The sequence below is a fragment of the Capsella rubella genome, unplaced genomic scaffold (genome assembly GCF_000375325.1).
Source record: "Capsella rubella cultivar Monte Gargano unplaced genomic scaffold, Caprub1_0 scaffold_7, whole genome shotgun sequence".
NCBI classification, from domain to species: domain Eukaryota; kingdom Viridiplantae; phylum Streptophyta; class Magnoliopsida; order Brassicales; family Brassicaceae; genus Capsella; species Capsella rubella.
Genome location: NW_006238917.1, coordinates 307,327 through 323,138, shown reverse-complemented (window position 1 = coordinate 323,138; position 15,812 = coordinate 307,327). Strand labels below are relative to the sequence as shown.

General features: G+C 34.2%; 3 protein-coding genes across 3 annotated transcripts; 1 reads left to right on the top strand and 2 right to left on the bottom strand.

Moving 5' to 3' along the window:
- Positions 1–809: 809 nt before the first annotated feature.
- On the bottom strand, positions 810–3,274 carry LOC17877961 (SH3 domain-containing protein 2). The gene is made up of 10 exons (XM_006282591.2): positions 3,112–3,274; positions 2,587–2,709; positions 2,443–2,512; positions 2,215–2,366; positions 2,029–2,130; positions 1,740–1,940; positions 1,583–1,645; positions 1,352–1,510; positions 1,190–1,264; positions 810–1,110 (listed from the first exon to the last, which is right to left on the bottom strand). Exons 1-10 carry the CDS (start codon positions 3,169–3,171, stop codon positions 994–996), a joined length of 1,122 nt encoding a protein of 373 aa, XP_006282653.1. The 5' UTR covers positions 3,172–3,274; the 3' UTR covers positions 810–993.
- Positions 3,275–4,260: 986 nt separating this feature from the next.
- LOC111829745 lies at positions 4,261–5,401 on the bottom strand. The gene is made up of 2 exons (XM_023779793.1): positions 4,903–5,401; positions 4,261–4,757 (listed from the first exon to the last, which is right to left on the bottom strand). The coding sequence occupies exons 1-2, from the start codon at positions 5,396–5,398 to the stop codon at positions 4,504–4,506; spliced, it is 750 nt and encodes a 249-aa protein (XP_023635561.1). The 5' UTR covers positions 5,399–5,401; the 3' UTR covers positions 4,261–4,503.
- Positions 5,402–12,333: 6,932 nt separating this feature from the next.
- On the top strand, positions 12,334–14,944 carry LOC17880992 (cytochrome P450 84A1). Its single transcript, XM_023779031.1, has 3 exons — positions 12,334–12,651; positions 12,756–13,391; positions 13,473–14,944. Exons 1-3 carry the CDS (start codon positions 12,379–12,381, stop codon positions 14,094–14,096), a joined length of 1,533 nt encoding a protein of 510 aa, XP_023634799.1. The 5' UTR covers positions 12,334–12,378; the 3' UTR covers positions 14,097–14,944.
- Positions 14,945–15,812: the final 868 nt, after the last annotated feature.

Genomic DNA, 15,812 nt, shown 5'->3' with positions numbered 1-15,812 from the left:
TAATTGAAGACTATATATGGCTGTTGTTTATTTTATTGGTTCAAGTCAATGGTGTTGTTGTTAGGTTATTTCTTTGAAGGATGTGTATAACTTACATTAATTTGTATATATATTTTCCAATATTGTTGTTTGTGTACCATCTAATGTATTCAATAGAAGAGAGAGAGAAGAATATATGTAGTATATAACATGGATTCCATCAACTTAGGAAACAAGTGTCTCTCGAGCTTGACTTCAACCGTTGATCCAATAGTAACTAAAGCAAAATACCAACTCTACTACTCATTTTAGTTTGAATCTTCTTAACATGTCAAAGACTTGTCCCAAAAGACTGACTTAATTTATTTTGCCGTTGGCAGTGGAGTCACAAAGAAAAGTATGTGACACTTCCAACTTTCCACGAGTTTTCTTGTCAATTGTGTAGGTAATTTTCATGGCCATACTGACTACAAAAAGTATTTGATTTTAAGGAACAAACAAAAAAAACGTGAGGAAAATTTTCGTCGTGAGTTCTGGTTCCATTTCTTGGTAATTTTGTTCGTTCAAATCGTTTTCTTCTTCTTTTAGTGGTCATTCATATATGATAACATTTTTGTCCTCTTTTCAGTCAAATGTTTGGTATAGCCAGCCTCTAAAATTTGATTTTTTTTTTCTTGTTTTCTAAAATCAAATTTTTTGTCCCCTATTTTTCAAACGATTAGATTTGATAACGAAGTCCAATTAAATTAATTAAAGCTTCACATTTGAGGACATTTTTAAGGACAATGTTATATACTTACTCGAACACTAATCGTTCATATCATAAAAGATTAGATCATCGAATATTGGAGATGATATTTATTTTGTTTTAATGATCAGATTGGTGTAAAAGTATAGAGAGGAAGAAAAATAAATCTAGCTAGTTACTGACTGAACAATGGCAAAAACACCAAGTTTTTTCATACAGATAAAACTAGCGTCTCGGGAATCACTGAAACCCACCAAAACAATCCATTAGAAGACCTCAATGACCTTAGTTGCGAGGACACGGTCCCTTCTTTCGATGTAGTCGTAAGGAAACCAACCCGCTTTACCTTTACATTCTCCTTCTGCCCACCCGCTACTCGCTACCTGGATCAGCAAAAATACTTGCAAATGAGTCCTCAAAGATCAAATATTAATCTTATATGCTTTGATTTTGACCCCTGACCTCTCTGATAACAACATAGTCTCCAACTGATAAGCTGAGCTCATACTCTGAATCAGCTTGATATGGAAACATGACCTGTGCGGGTAAAGGATAGATATGCAAACCAAGATATTAACGAAGCTCTTGCGAGTCTGATAAGGTGACATTATTAATTACACTAACCTCTCCTAAGAAGTAACCCATGGCGTCTGATGTTCCATTATGCACTTGAGAAGTATTGACTCCATTGTTGGCTTCTTGATGTGAAGGAGGAGGCGAGGATGTGATGTTCTCTACTTGTGGAGTTTGAGGTGCTTCGATTCTTTGTTGCTCAAATCTCATCTATACAATGAATTCATGTCACTTGGAGATTAACAATGTAGAAAGGTTTGACCAACGGAGATATATATATACCTCTCCTTCTAGCCGTTCAATAATCTCAAGGATCCTTTGATGATAACTACGCTCTGCTTCAACCTTTTCATAGAAACATTTCAAAGCAAAGAGGGTAAATGATTTTGAGGCCAAACCAACTTCCAAGTCTTACCAAAACAGTTGTCCACGAAAGTACCAAAGTTATTAGCCGCTGAAGAGTTTGGGTTTGCTGTTGATCTTCTACTCCGGCCATGGCAGAAGCTGCTTCCCTCCCCAATATTGTCATATTTGAATTAAGGTCTTGTAGTTTGGCTTCAGCAGATTCCAACTTCATAACTAATTCGGGATTACCAGGATTCTCTCTAACTTTAGCTTGCCGTCTCGATACTTCAATAGTCTGCGTAGGTTCAAGAAAAATATATGAGTAAGATAACACAAGTTGGTGTCAGAAGTTAAAAAAAAAAAAAAATGGTGCTGCTGAGAACCTGAGCTTCAGCTTCTTGACGCATCCGATCATACCGCTGTGCTAGATGTCGAGCATCTTCCAATGGAGCTCCCATTACCATTGCTCTTAGTGGCTCAGCGACCTAATAACTTCATCATGTAAAACTTAGCTATGTTGTTAATGAAAAACTACATAGATTGTGCCAGACTATAAACGGTTTTGAAACCTGAGTGCCAAAAGTCTTCAAGAGATTTCCGCGCTCTTTCTCCATTTGAGCCCGAGCATTTGCGAAGCTTAGTGAAGCTCTTGTTAGTGTATTACCATTTGTACATGTATTTTCCGAACCATATTTCCTACTATCCTCACATAACTTAGTCCCTAACAGCAACAAAACTAATCAGAACAAGATTATAAGAATCATGAAACAGAAACTAGAGACATAAGAAAAAATCACCTATTTCGACTTGTTTGGATCCTGTAATGATATATCCTTCTACACCACGAACAATGTCCCGTTGAAAACGCTAAGAAGAAGAAGGCAGTTTCAGGGTTACAATGAAGAAACAGTAGCAAGAGAATGATAGGAAAAATCAAAAACCTTAGCAGAACGTGTTGAGATGTAAAGCTTGTCCAGTTTCTGATGCCGATGTAACTCTTCCTCATCGGTTATTACAGTGTCTGAACCTCCATAACCTCCTCCCCCAAATTGTCTCAGAACAGCCTCCACCAAAATTTACAATAGCGAACAGAGAGAAACATCAGCATACTTTGAAAGCGTTAAGTAAGAAGTCATCGCAACAAAATACTGTAATTTGTGTGAAAAATATCAAATTTTAGAGAATCATAGGTTGAATCAAAACAATAGCACCAAAGATACAAGTTTCAAACCAACAAAAGTGTAATAGTAAAGATTATCAATTTGAGAGACCAAAGATTGTAACTTTCCAACTAAAAACTATCGATTTAAGTAAAACCCAGAAGCCAACACCACCCACTTAGATCAAGAACAGGATCAACTTCAACTAAAACCGATAAAATAGCGCAAAGCCCATCAATTTAAAAAAAAAAGTGATAAATTTTGAGATACGAATTAGGGTTTTTATGAATTAGGGAGGGGGGTAACCTGTTGCTGTCTAGCCACTTGTTCTCTGAGCTTAGAAGCTTGCTTTCTGATTGTTTCCATCTCTCTTCTTCGTCTTCTTCCTCCTCCTGATTTCTCTCTGATTCGCTTCAGGTAGGAGAGAGAGAGAGAGTGTTTGAAAATCAAAATCTACTTTTTTTCTCTTCCAAACATAAATAATTTGGGTTTACTTTGGTAGGAGTTAACCGGAATAGGTCTTGGGTTGTGAAAGAGAGGAGAGAAAAGGGTCAAAAATTTTGGGATTTGATGAGCATTTTATGGTTAAGAAAAAATTCGGTGAATCTGATCAACCATCTATTTATATATAACACAGGTTTTCTAAATCGGTGAAAAATTACAGTGTATTACATGCTAGTAGCGAGTTTCTTGGTTCCTAATTACATGCCTTAGAAATATGATGATGATTAATTAGATCGTCCTGTTTAATTAGTGATTGTTCATGTAGCTTCAGTAGACCTACTTAATTTTTAAACTATTTCTAAATTTCTTTTTGTAACTATATAAAATTAAACAAGATATATACAGTAATACAGAGTGTCGTCAAAGAGTAACAGTGTGATTCTATAGCTGAAAGAATCCTAAATATATATCATTAAGTAGCAATGCATTAAAAATACACAAATGAATATGTAATTTTTCTCTAACACACACACACCATACATTCAGTTATTTTTTTGTTTAATTTATCTTCAAGCTGACAAATGTTCATTATACATACACACCATTTTCAAATACAAAAACAGAAACAGATAACAAAAAAAAAAAAACTACATATTACGAGTGCATCAAATTAATATTCGTTTTCCTCCAACTTTGAAAACATATTAACCACGTAGATTAATTACTTGATTTATGCAGCTTATTTTAGCAAGGTTTTGGGACCATTGGAACGTAGTAGATGAGTTTTGATTACTAAAGTTGATTATTTGGACCCACGGTAATTTTGATGGAATAATCGTGGTCCTGAAGAATGAAAAAAAGTATCAGTTACAACTCCACTTACCAATCATAATTTAAGTTACGAAAACACATAAGTAACACCATATATGTCAGACATTAGAAAGAACAAAGATAAGAAAGATATTAAATTTTTAATCATATAAATTATATTTCATTGATGATACTCAAATGAAATAGACATTTGATCTTATTAACAAACCATATACTGTATCCAAACTCAAAACACTGTAGTAATACTAAAAAAATCATCAGCCAAGCTAAGTTGCTAATAAGCAACACTTATGTTAATTATTAAACGACTAACTAATTAATTAGTGTTCTTTTTTTTATTGAAGTAATAATAATTATAGTAACACCTTGACACATCATCAGGCCTCCGTACGTACGTAATTATATCTTCATTGGACTCAGAACTCATATACCTCCTCTTCCACTAACACCATCATGAGGCTTCGCATATTTGCCGAACATATAGTCGCGTATAATAATCTGTCGGGTGTTTTCTTTGGCTTCGTCTACTCTGGGCTTCCGAGCTCGGCAAAACTTGCAGCAGTCGGAACAGACGAGGTATTTTCCGAAGATGATTACGGCCGTGATCGGCACTGACAAGAACTGGAATCGCTTTACCAGAAGAAAAAGAATGACGGTGGCTAAACCGTTCGCCAAACCTAAAAGTGGAAAAGACACAAAAGAGTTGGACTCGGAAAATGCTTAACATATACGTTATGGCTAGGGCTTAGGGGGACTTAGTAAAAACGCAGTGTGAGTTATATATATATATATTGGGCGATTTATGTTAACAAATTAAAATACCTCTGTCTTTGATTTGGAGAAGCTCTGCGACAACCACCGTGGTGTAGTAGAGTCCGATGACTAACACTACCAAGGTCGTGGAGTGATAGTCAGAAATTTTGCTCTTTAGGAGAGTAATGGCCCAAATGACTGTTGCTTCAACAAAGCACATCAAGGCTGTGTAGATGTGGTTGTTGTCACCGAGTAAGTTGACGAGCGTTGTAGACAGCGTAGGTCCCAATAGATAAACTATGATGCCAAACGGGGTGAAATAAATTGCAGGTAAACAGCATATGAGCAGCGTCGGGTAGAGATCTTGATCGATAAAGTCACAGGAGAGTAAGCAAAAATAGGAGACGAATAACCAGAGAAAGGTTTGAAAATAGAGGATTTCTCTAGTTCCATTTAGGAACAACGAGAGGTTGACGAGACAAAAGTCGAAAAACCCGAAGACCTTTTTAATCATACCAAAGCGCCCACTACTAACTGAACCATTGACATCTTGAGCGGAAGACATGGTTTGAAGGAATTGCTCTCGGTGATAAAATTAAGAAAGACGATGAGGAAATTGTGTATATCGATCTCTCTTTATATAATGCTGTTAAAAAGCTATTTGGTCATGAAGAAGTTACTTTTTCAAAAGAAAAATACTCACAATTGATTAATTACGTGGAGAACTTAAATTACTACTACAGACTCAAAAATGAAAATGTAAAAATGAGTTCGATGGTGTCAAGCTGGCTGAGTGTGCATGGTGATGCGCAGATGAGAGAATGTTAGACTAAGATAGGGCCCGCACTAGGTGTCTCTCTGTTTTGCTTTTGTATAAACCCACGACCTAAATGCATGCATGCAGCGACGACTAGTTTAATTTAATTCGTGGAACCACAATCATATTTTTCTTTTTAATAAAATAAAACCTGCAGAGTTCATTAACTATACCCGTCAAGTTATAATTCAGTGTTACTCTTGTTATTTACAGTGTAGGGCGATGATTTGATAAATTGATTCTACTACTGTAACTAGGCACGTACGTAGAGTTATTAAAAATGATCAATAACTAAATTGCCTGACGTCAACGAAAGTCAGATATGAACATAAGCATTTAATCATTTTGCACACCATATGATCGATCTCTTTAGTATGCATATATGAGAGAATTGGTCCTTTCATAAGGTAAAAAATTAATAAATCCGTAAACACAACATTAATATATATATATATAATATAACACTTCTTGAGAAAAAGGTAAATCAAGACAAAAGACAAAAATTCTAATTGAGATCTACATTGTTTTATAACTGGGATCCCACTCACACACCAATGGTGACTTTGGTATCCAACGTAACGACGAGTCTTGACTTGCTGGGTTTTCTAATTCCCATAATGCCAAAGTTCTTTTTTCTTTTGATACAATTCGGGCAAATTAGTTGTCCATTACTTGTTTACTAAAAATTAATTCCACTAAGCTATTAACCTTAACTGATCCACGTACGCGCCTCTAATCTTTTTGTCCTCTTGTAATATTTCTTTTTACCTGGTTCCTTTTTCTTTGTTTTTGTTTTATATCTACCTACCTGGTTCAATGAACCATTTCTTATCAATTAAAAACAAAAAACAAAACACACAATGAAGTCCATTAATGATCAGAACCAACACAACAGTTTAGTATACATTTTAGGGGCGGATCTACACTGTTGGGAGGTGGGGCACGTGCCCCATACTCCTTCTTAAAATTTAACGAGTATATCTTAGTCAAATAGATTTTTCAGCACAGTTGGTTAATGAGCACCCATTTTGTCTTTTGGTTCAGAGTTCGAACCCTTGCTTCTACATGTTATTTAGCATTTTTCTTATTTTTTATATTCTTAGATCAAATGAATTGCTTTCAGTTCTTATTTTATTATTCAACTTTAAGAAATTTAATTAATTTTTATTGTATAGTATACATATATCTTAAGTGAAAAAAATGTTAGTAACAAAATAAATTAGAATCATTAAACCATATAGTATTTTTTTTTAAAGTAATTTAATATTTTTAAATATTAAATTTCTGTGGTATAGTTAGATGAGTAAATTTAAATGTACTATATGTATTTATGTTTTATAGTTAATTGTAACAGTAATTTGAAAAATGGTTGCTTATTATTCAATTTTCAAATATAAAATATACTTTAATGTTATTAAAATTTTATATTTTTATAATACAAATTTAAGATTAACTTGCCCCAGGCACAATTCTGTTCTGCATCCGCCTTACAGGTATTTTTCTCATGAATAATATAAGTCAATAAGTCATCAGGATTAGTTATAACAGAATTGAATGTAATAAGACGATGATTAATTATCTACATCCCATGAAAATATTTAAATGATTACTAACTATTTCTCTCCCATTTCAATGTACAGTATATGATGACAAAAAAAACAATGTACAGTATATTTAAATGACTAGTAATACCAAAAAAATTGTAAACTTCAAAAAAAATTTTTTAACATATAGTATTATTAGTTACTGTTGAGTAGAGAGTTGTGGAAAATGGAACTAAACAATTTTTTTTTTTAATATAGTATACGAAGAAAACGAGAGAAAAAACTACTACATATTCTTTAGTAACAGATGGACTCAAATTTATGAAAGAAGAAGACTGATAATAATGTAACACAATATTATTATCTGACGTCAACGGAGGTCAAATATCAAAAGCCCACTGGACCGCGTTTACTTGTATAATCATTTGCAGATCAGTTCTACTGGACTTTTGCCCCCCCCCCCCCCCCCTAAAATTAATATTTAATTATAGCCTATTGAAGAATGTATCGTTGTGTTCGTTACTTGTTTATGTTATATATAGTATGTTACAAACTAAAGCCATCACTACTAAATGGTCTCTTAACAAATCTTAAATGTCAAGAGACCATTAGTAATAATGGTCTAACGTTCCTGTGTTGAACCGTGGTATTATACAACTACACTACTGTTTTTAAAGATGTGCAAAAATAAAAGGGTCCCATAACCGGTGTTCAAAGAGGACCCTCTCGCAAAAGTGGAGTTACTATTTTTCTGTATGCGTTTACCGGTGCTCCGAGAGAGTTTTTTTTCTTTTTCTGGATGATGTTATATATTTTATATGTGTGATAGATCAATGATTTAAACTATATACAAATCGGCCTTCTAGATCAAAAATATTATTTGCTTTCCATGAACCAATATTTTGAGATGTTTGCACAAAGGCGGAAGCAAAATTGAGGACAAAATCATGGTTGCAAAATGGTCGCGTGAACGTTTCTTGTTTTAGGCCCAAAATGGTCGCGTGAACGTTAGAGGCTTATGTAAAAAGAGATGATTTTAGTTTCTTGTTTTAGGCCCAAAAAAAAACCTTACCTATATTTTGTTCTTGACGCCACACTAAATTATTAAGAAATCTCTTCTTTTTTTTTTTCTTAATCAGGAGTAATTGACGAAACAAAAAATAATCTCTCAATGTAATTTTTAATTAAAGCCACCATTCCTTTCTTTGAGAAAAGAAGCCACTAATTCTTCATCGGGGGTCTTTTTTTTTGTGCAAACGCCAATATATTAAAATGAAGCATACCAAAGTTAGTTACTCTCCACAAGATTGGTACAGACGACAAGGAACAGAGAGCAGTCTTAGCAAGAGAAACAGTCTCTGTATTGTCTAAACGAGGAATGAAAACAAAAGAGATAGAGGAGAAGGATATCTTGAGATCAGAGATGTCACAGAGAATTCCCTTAGCCTCCTTGTAGCTCCCAGCCGTCTTGATCATCAATATAAATCACTGACGTGAACGCCATTTGAAATATTGCAAGGAAGAAGAAAGTACAAATAGTTGATCCTGACGTAATATCAAAATATAAACCGTTGATTCCCCAAGCGGATCCAAAAATGGCTACCCATAAAACACAATCAAGATCAAGCCCATCCACGCCGTAAATCAGTTGAGCTAATGAGATTATAGCCATAATAATACTTAACGTAAGAAAATAAACATCCCATCTCTGCCATGTATAACAGTTGTAAAACATGAATGCACTCGTCATTAATGTCATGCTGGCAAGTAAGATGGGTCGGCCTTTGAACGTAGTGTGTGGTGGATCAGACGGACCAAAACAACAAACCAGTTTTAAAAGGTAAACATATATTAAAACAAACCCTAAGTATCTTAGTAAAAAATAGCTGAAACTCATATCATCGTTGTATGCAATCATAACATCCCATACTCTTGTAACGCCACATATCGATATGATTGCAAACTTAAGCATCATTGATCTTGTGAATGCATCATTTACTCCAAAAATTGATTTTTTTTTTTGCCACACTTTCTGAGGCAACCAACATTGTTTTCTCACCTGAAGACATATATCAAACTTTATGTTTTGTGGTGTCTCGTGAAAAGCTTAGAATACAAAAATAATAAAGAAAGCTTGGTTTACCTAAGACCAAGCAGATATATATACAAGATAAATAAAAAACTTTTTGGAATAGAAGCTTTATATAACGAATCTCGAAGCATTAAAATCTTGTAAATCTTGAAAGTTTATTTTATATATAAAAATGATCAAATCACGTGTCACATAACTCCCACAAAAAATAATTATGTTTAATTATGTTGTAATTTTATTATTAAAGCTATATCCTCAATTTAACGGACTCATTTCTAGAAACTATTAGATAAAAAAGAATATCTTAGGTTTAAATTTGAATTGTATCACCATAGAGTGACATTCAGAAAGAAGATAATATATCATTATACATATGCAAAAGAAAGATGATACTCTTTGGATATCTAAGAATTTGTATTTTAATTTATCATAATGTAAGAAATGGATCAGTCTGCCAGTAAATTCTCAATGTACGATTAACGTTTACAAAGGATAGGGCCCCTCCCCTCGGCCCTCGATATATATCTAATATTTTCACCGGCTAGTGATATACTATAAGCGTAACCAAATGTTAATTTCTTTTTTTGGTCAACATTGTTATACCCTAAAAGTCTTTCTATCAGAAAAAACCCTCTTAATCCGCTCATTAGTTTATGATTACCGACAAATGTCTTCCTCTCATTAGTTTTATAGTATAGTTTGAATATAACGCAGCAGACATAAACTATTGTATTCAAACTGGAAAACTGTACTATAAAAGTATAAACCTATCTGAAAAAAGGAAGAGATGTTCAACTTAATAGTTATAATCATTTTTTTTCCTATCCAATAAGATAAAACTTGACAACAATCCGAAATTAACAAAATTTATCTAAAAGTCGTTTACAAATTTCAGCACTTTACTTTATTATTTTTAAGCTATTTCTTAGACTACTGTTTACATTGTATCCTAAAAGTCTGCATCGTCTCCCCATATTACAATCCTTGTTATGTCATTAACTAAGTTGGGCTAAATGAAACTCTAATGGGCTGGAAGACTTGTCTAATAAATACGATTTTCGTGTTCTTTTTTATTTGCTTTCAACATCATACGGTCATGTAAATAAGTGATGTATTTCTCGCTGTGCATCAATTTTTTTTTTTTTTGCATCAAGTTTTTGCTTTCAACATCATAACATACATCAAGTATTCCGATAAAAACTACAGTATTTATAACTATTTCAGTTTTTCATGACGCGTAAACTTTAGCGACCATTAGATTTTTTTTTTAAGTTCTATAACATTAAACTTTGAATCTATTAAATTGAACATGATGATACATAAAACATAAAATCTAATAATTATATAATGGCACAATATATAACTAAAATATTTGATTAGTATAACATCTGATAATCATCTTTAATTGAAATCAGTAGTTCTTCCTCATAATGTTTGGTTTTGTCATTATACATATCTAACGTAAAAGCTATTTGAAATATTGTGATTACGAAGGAAATAGAAATAGTTAATCCTGATGTGATATCAAAATATAGACCGTTGACTCCCCAAGCAGATCCCAAGATGGCTATCCATAAAATACAGCCAGCCCCAAGTCCATCCAAGCCGTAAACCAATTGAGCCAATGTAACTGTAGCGATGATGACACTTAACGTAAGGATAAAAACATCCCATCTCTGCCATGTGTAACAGTTATAAAACATAGGTACGTTAACAATTAGTGACATGATGGCGAGCAAGATGGTTCGGCCTTTGAGACTAGTGTGTGCTGGATACGAGGGAATAAAACAACAAGCCAATCCAAAAACGTAAACATAAATTGACGAGATCCCAACGTTTCTGAGTACAAAGTAGTTATTAGGACTCATTTCTCTTTTGTATGCAATCATGGTATCCAATCTACTTGCGACCCCATAGATCGATATGATTGCCCATTTAAGCAATAGTACTCGTGTGAACGAATCATTTACTCCTAATATTTTAGTTATTTTTGCCATACTTTCATCGGAGGTATTCGGCATGGCGTTCTCGCCCGACATATAAGCTTTTTTTTTGTTTTTTGTTTCCCTTGACAAAGAAAAAAAAACTTGGTTTACCTTTTTATATATACAAGACATATAAATATTTGCATTCATCATTTGAATCATGGAATTCAATTTTGTCTCTCGAATCTCTAAACATTAAAATACAATATCTTGAAAAGTATATTTTCCATTTTTTTATATAAATGATCAAATCACGTGTCACATACAATTATACAAACTACCTCCTAAAAATTATTTAATTTTTTTAAAGCTCATCAGATTGTAACCATTACCTCATTTTAATTTAACAAAAAAAAGTCTCAATTTAAAAGATCTTTAATATAAAAATAAAAATAAATATAGCTTAAAATTTGGAATTGCATTCTTATATAGTGACACTTAGAAAGAAGCTAATAGATCATAATGTGAATTGTCTATTTGATATTACTTTGGATATCTTAAAATTTCTAAAACTTATCAATAATGTAAGAAGGTTATTCGCGTACCTCTCAAAGTATATATTACGTTTGAAAAAGCTTAGGGCCCCTGCAGAATATATTCACTGAGGAGTGCTGAAATCCATTGCTAGAAATCCAATCCAAATTGCCTAGCTATCATTGTTATCTTCAAATGCCCAAAAGGGAAATAAATTTTTCATTTTTAGTTTTTTTTTTTTGTTGAAAAACCAGACTTAAATCTTTCATTTTCAGTTATACACAGCTATATGCAGGGAAATAAATCTTTCATTTTTAAGTATTAAATCATTACAATACACAACTATATGTAGTCAATAAATCAAACACCATGTGAACATTTTTGGTAAATCATCTAGAAATTAAAATGCTCTAAAAGATTTGACTTCATGTATCCTAATGCAATCAATCTCAAAATGCTATTAAATAACCACCCAAATTTTATTAGAACTTTAATTTATTTTCTGTATATCTAATGAAAAAGAGCGCAGCCAGATTCATGTTTGTGTGACCATACAAAAAACCAGAAAACAAAAACCTTTTTCCACCATCTTTATACTCTCTCCCTCTCTATTAGAAAGAAAAGAAAAGAAAGATGGATTGTTTGCTTTGCTCACCGATCTTATATGTTTTTCTAATTTTTCTTTGGTATTTAGTTAGAGGTTTGTTGAATCGGAGTCGGAGTCTCCCCTATCCACCAGGTCCAAGAGGATATCCAATAGTAGGAAACTTGAAACTTAAAGATCAATTGAGTCATCGTGGTCTGGCCGAGTTAGCCAAACCATATGGTGGTCTCCTACACCTTCAGATGGGTATAATTCATATTGTAGCCGTTTCAACTGCTGAAATGGCCCGACAAATTCTTCAGGTAAAATACTATTTTCCATAGATTTTCAACTATTTTTTTTTATATATGTAAATAATCTCTAGATTTTAACATTTAATTAGAAAATGTGTATTTGGTTATGTTAGGTTCAAGATGTGGTTTTTGCAAACCGGCCGGCTAACGTGGCGATTTCATATCTTACTTACAACCGAGCAGATATGGCGTTTGCCAACTACGGTCCGCTTTGGCGTCAGATGAGAAAGATTTGCGTGATGAAGCTCTTCAGCAGAAAGCGGGCCGAGTCATGGGCCTCGGTACGAGAAGAAATTGATTCAATGGTTCAAACGCTGATCGAACAAACCGGTTCACCGGTTAACGTAGGCGAGCTGGTTTTCGCTTTGACGCGGAAGATAACATACCGAGCTGCGTTTGGCTCCTTCGCTCGCGACGGCCAAGACGAATTCGTCAAGATACTACAAGAGTTCTCCAAGCTCTTTGGTGCATTCGATATCACAGAGTTCTTACCGTGGATGAGATGGTTTGGTAACCGCGGTTTCACCAAGCGGTTAGAGAACGCTAGGAACTCCTTGGATGGGTTCATAGACAGAATCATCGATGCGCATATCGAAAAGAAGATCTCGAGAAAACCAAATGATGATGATGGCCTGGATGATGACATGGTCGATGAACTTATGGCGTTTTATAGCGGCGAGGATGAATCTAATGATGCACAGTCATCATCGCTTAGACTCACAAGAGACAACATCAAAGCCCTTGTCATGGTAATAAATAACCATATAGTATATGTTTGATGTTACAAACCATATGTTAAAAAATTTAATAAATCATGTTGATGATTGTAGGATGTGATGTTTGGTGGGACTGAAACGGTGGCGTCTGCGATTGAATGGGCAATGACGGAGCTAATGAAGAATCCTCACGAACTCAGGAAAGTGCAGCAAGAACTCGCTGACGTCATCGGTTTGAATCGCCGGTTTCACGAATCTGATCTGGAGAATCTTCCTTACTTCAGATGCGCCATGAAAGAGACGTTGAGGCTACACCCGCCGATCCCGCTTCTCCTCCACGAGGCGGCGGCGGATTCCGTCGTCTCCGGCTACTCAATCCCCCGTGATTCTCGGGTCATGATCAATGTGTACGCGATTGGGCGTGACGGATCGGTCTGGACTGAACCAAATGCGTTTAAACCGGGTCGGTTTATGGAAAGCAAGGCACCAGACTTCAAAGGGAGTGATTTCGAGTATCTACCTTTTGGGTCGGGTCGAAGATCGTGCCCGGGTATGCAGTTAGGGCTTTATGCTATGGAGCTCGCCGTTGCGCACATGCTTCATTCTTTTGATTGGGAGTTGCCCGGAGGAGTTACCTCCGATGATCTGGATATGACTGACATGTTCGGTCTCACGGCGCCTAGAGCCACCAGGCTCATCGCCGTTCCGAGCTACCGGCTAAATTGTCCGATGCTTTGAAATGCTGTTGTTTAACAACTCATCTTTTATATCAGCTGTTTCATATTTTACTTCAATGCAAGAAACTACAGTATCAAACTTGAACATCATTTTTAAGTTTTAAACTACCAAAGCAAGAAACTAAAACTATTAATTACGTTTTTTTAATAATTATAATTATAAAACTTTAAGATCATCATGCATGCATATATGAATAACATTACAGTATATAATCGTACTCTACTAAATCTATGATTTGTAAATATATGTTATTTGTAACCTAATTAATCTTATTATACTCTCTCCATATATATCTCACCCAGTCACTCTAGCCATGCACGAGTTCTTCTTCAGAGTTCGTCATATAAAATAAATGCCATAAGTAAACCTCATGAGTATGAAGATTCCCCATATATGTCCAAGGAGGGCTACAAGTAAAATATGGGTAGCCGAAAGCTTATCCATGCTGTAGATCAATTGAGCCAATGACATTGCAGCGATGACGACACTTAAAGTAAGGTAAAAAACATCCCATCTCCGCCATGTGTAGCAGCTACACAACATAAACACGCTAACCATGACTAAGATAATGGCGAGCAAGTTTTGTCGGCCTTCGAGACTTGTGTATGGTCGATATGAGGGGAAAAAACAACAAATCAATCTGAAAACATAAACATATATCGACAAGAATCCAAAGTATCTTAATACAACATAGCTAAAACTCATATTTTCTTTGTATGCAATCACACTATCCCATCCTTTTGCAACGCCATAGATCGATATGATAGCCACCTTGAGGAATAATGCTCGTGTGATTCTGTTTGAAGGACTAGCCACAACTTCATTTGAGGCATTCGACATAGTACCACTTCAACTTCTTCTCGTTTAATTCTGTACGAAAGCCGGTAAGATGAAAGATGCAATATTTAGTTATTTATATATTTGAGAGGGGGGGGGGGGGGATTATGGAATAGGAGAAACTTTATTTGTCGAATCTGTAAAACATAAAAATACAATATTTAAAAACTATATATTTACGTGTCATGTACCTACTTAAAGAAAGAAAAAGGTTCTCACAAAAAAAAAAATTGAAATTATCTTGCAGTTTTATTGTTCAAGTTAATCCTTATTATTAATCTATAAAGTACCGTATATTTCTCAAAATTTAAGAAATTCTAAAAACCGCCAAAACTCAAAAGTGGTTTCTACATATAGGGTCGAAATGAATTGTCAATGGTATAATTATCTCTATAACAGTTATCATTTGTAATAATTAATAAATCTAAAAATAAAAAAAAAACAAAAAAAAAAACATTAACATGCTTTGATTTCGAGTTTAAAGAGATATATGAGATTCGGCCTAAAAACTTTTATATTATTCAAAAAAAAAACATTAAAACACATACAGAAAAAACAAATGTTATTAAATTTTGAATTATAGCTAAGATAAGAAGAGAGATGAGAAACCTGAAACTTGGAAGTGAAACTCTTCGATAAGAATCATCACGGTAAGCAAAACGAATCTGTATGAATCTTCCTGCTCCTTGTCTCTGAACTCATGGTCTTCTTTCTAAGGCCACACAAATTGGAGTCAGGGAAAGAAAAAAATGACGTCAGCAATTTGATTAGTTAATAAATGGGCATTGAAGACCCAATAACAAACTACACCTAAATTGAGCCCATTATGCATTAAATTGTCTACTTTTCTTTCTTTTTTTTTTCCTTTTTTTTTATCGC

Excerpts from the sequence above, each read along its gene's own strand:
- LOC17877961 (XM_006282591.2), bottom strand. The coding sequence starts at position 3,171 with ATGGAAACAATCAGAAAGCAAGCTTCTAAGCTCAGAGAACAAGTGGCT. Across the intron at positions 2,710-3,111 it reads AAGTGGCTAGACAGCAACAG|GCTGTTCTGAGACAATTTGG; the intron begins GTTACCCCCCTC and ends ATTTTGGTGGAG. Across the intron at positions 1,265-1,351 it reads TGGGTTACTTCTTAGGAGAG|GTCATGTTTCCATATCAAGC; the intron begins GTTAGTGTAATT and ends TTACCCGCACAG.
- LOC111829745 (XM_023779793.1), bottom strand. The coding sequence starts at position 5,398 with ATGTCTTCCGCTCAAGATGTCAATGGTTCAGTTAGTAGTGGGCGCTTT. Across the intron at positions 4,758-4,902 it reads TCTCCAAATCAAAGACAGAG|GTTTGGCGAACGGTTTAGCC; the intron begins GTATTTTAATTT and ends TTCCACTTTTAG.
- LOC17880992 (XM_023779031.1), top strand. The coding sequence starts at position 12,379 with ATGGATTGTTTGCTTTGCTCACCGATCTTATATGTTTTTCTAATTTTT. Across the intron at positions 12,652-12,755 it reads TGGCCCGACAAATTCTTCAG|GTTCAAGATGTGGTTTTTGC; the intron begins GTAAAATACTAT and ends TGGTTATGTTAG. Across the intron at positions 13,392-13,472 it reads ACATCAAAGCCCTTGTCATG|GATGTGATGTTTGGTGGGAC; the intron begins GTAATAAATAAC and ends TGATGATTGTAG.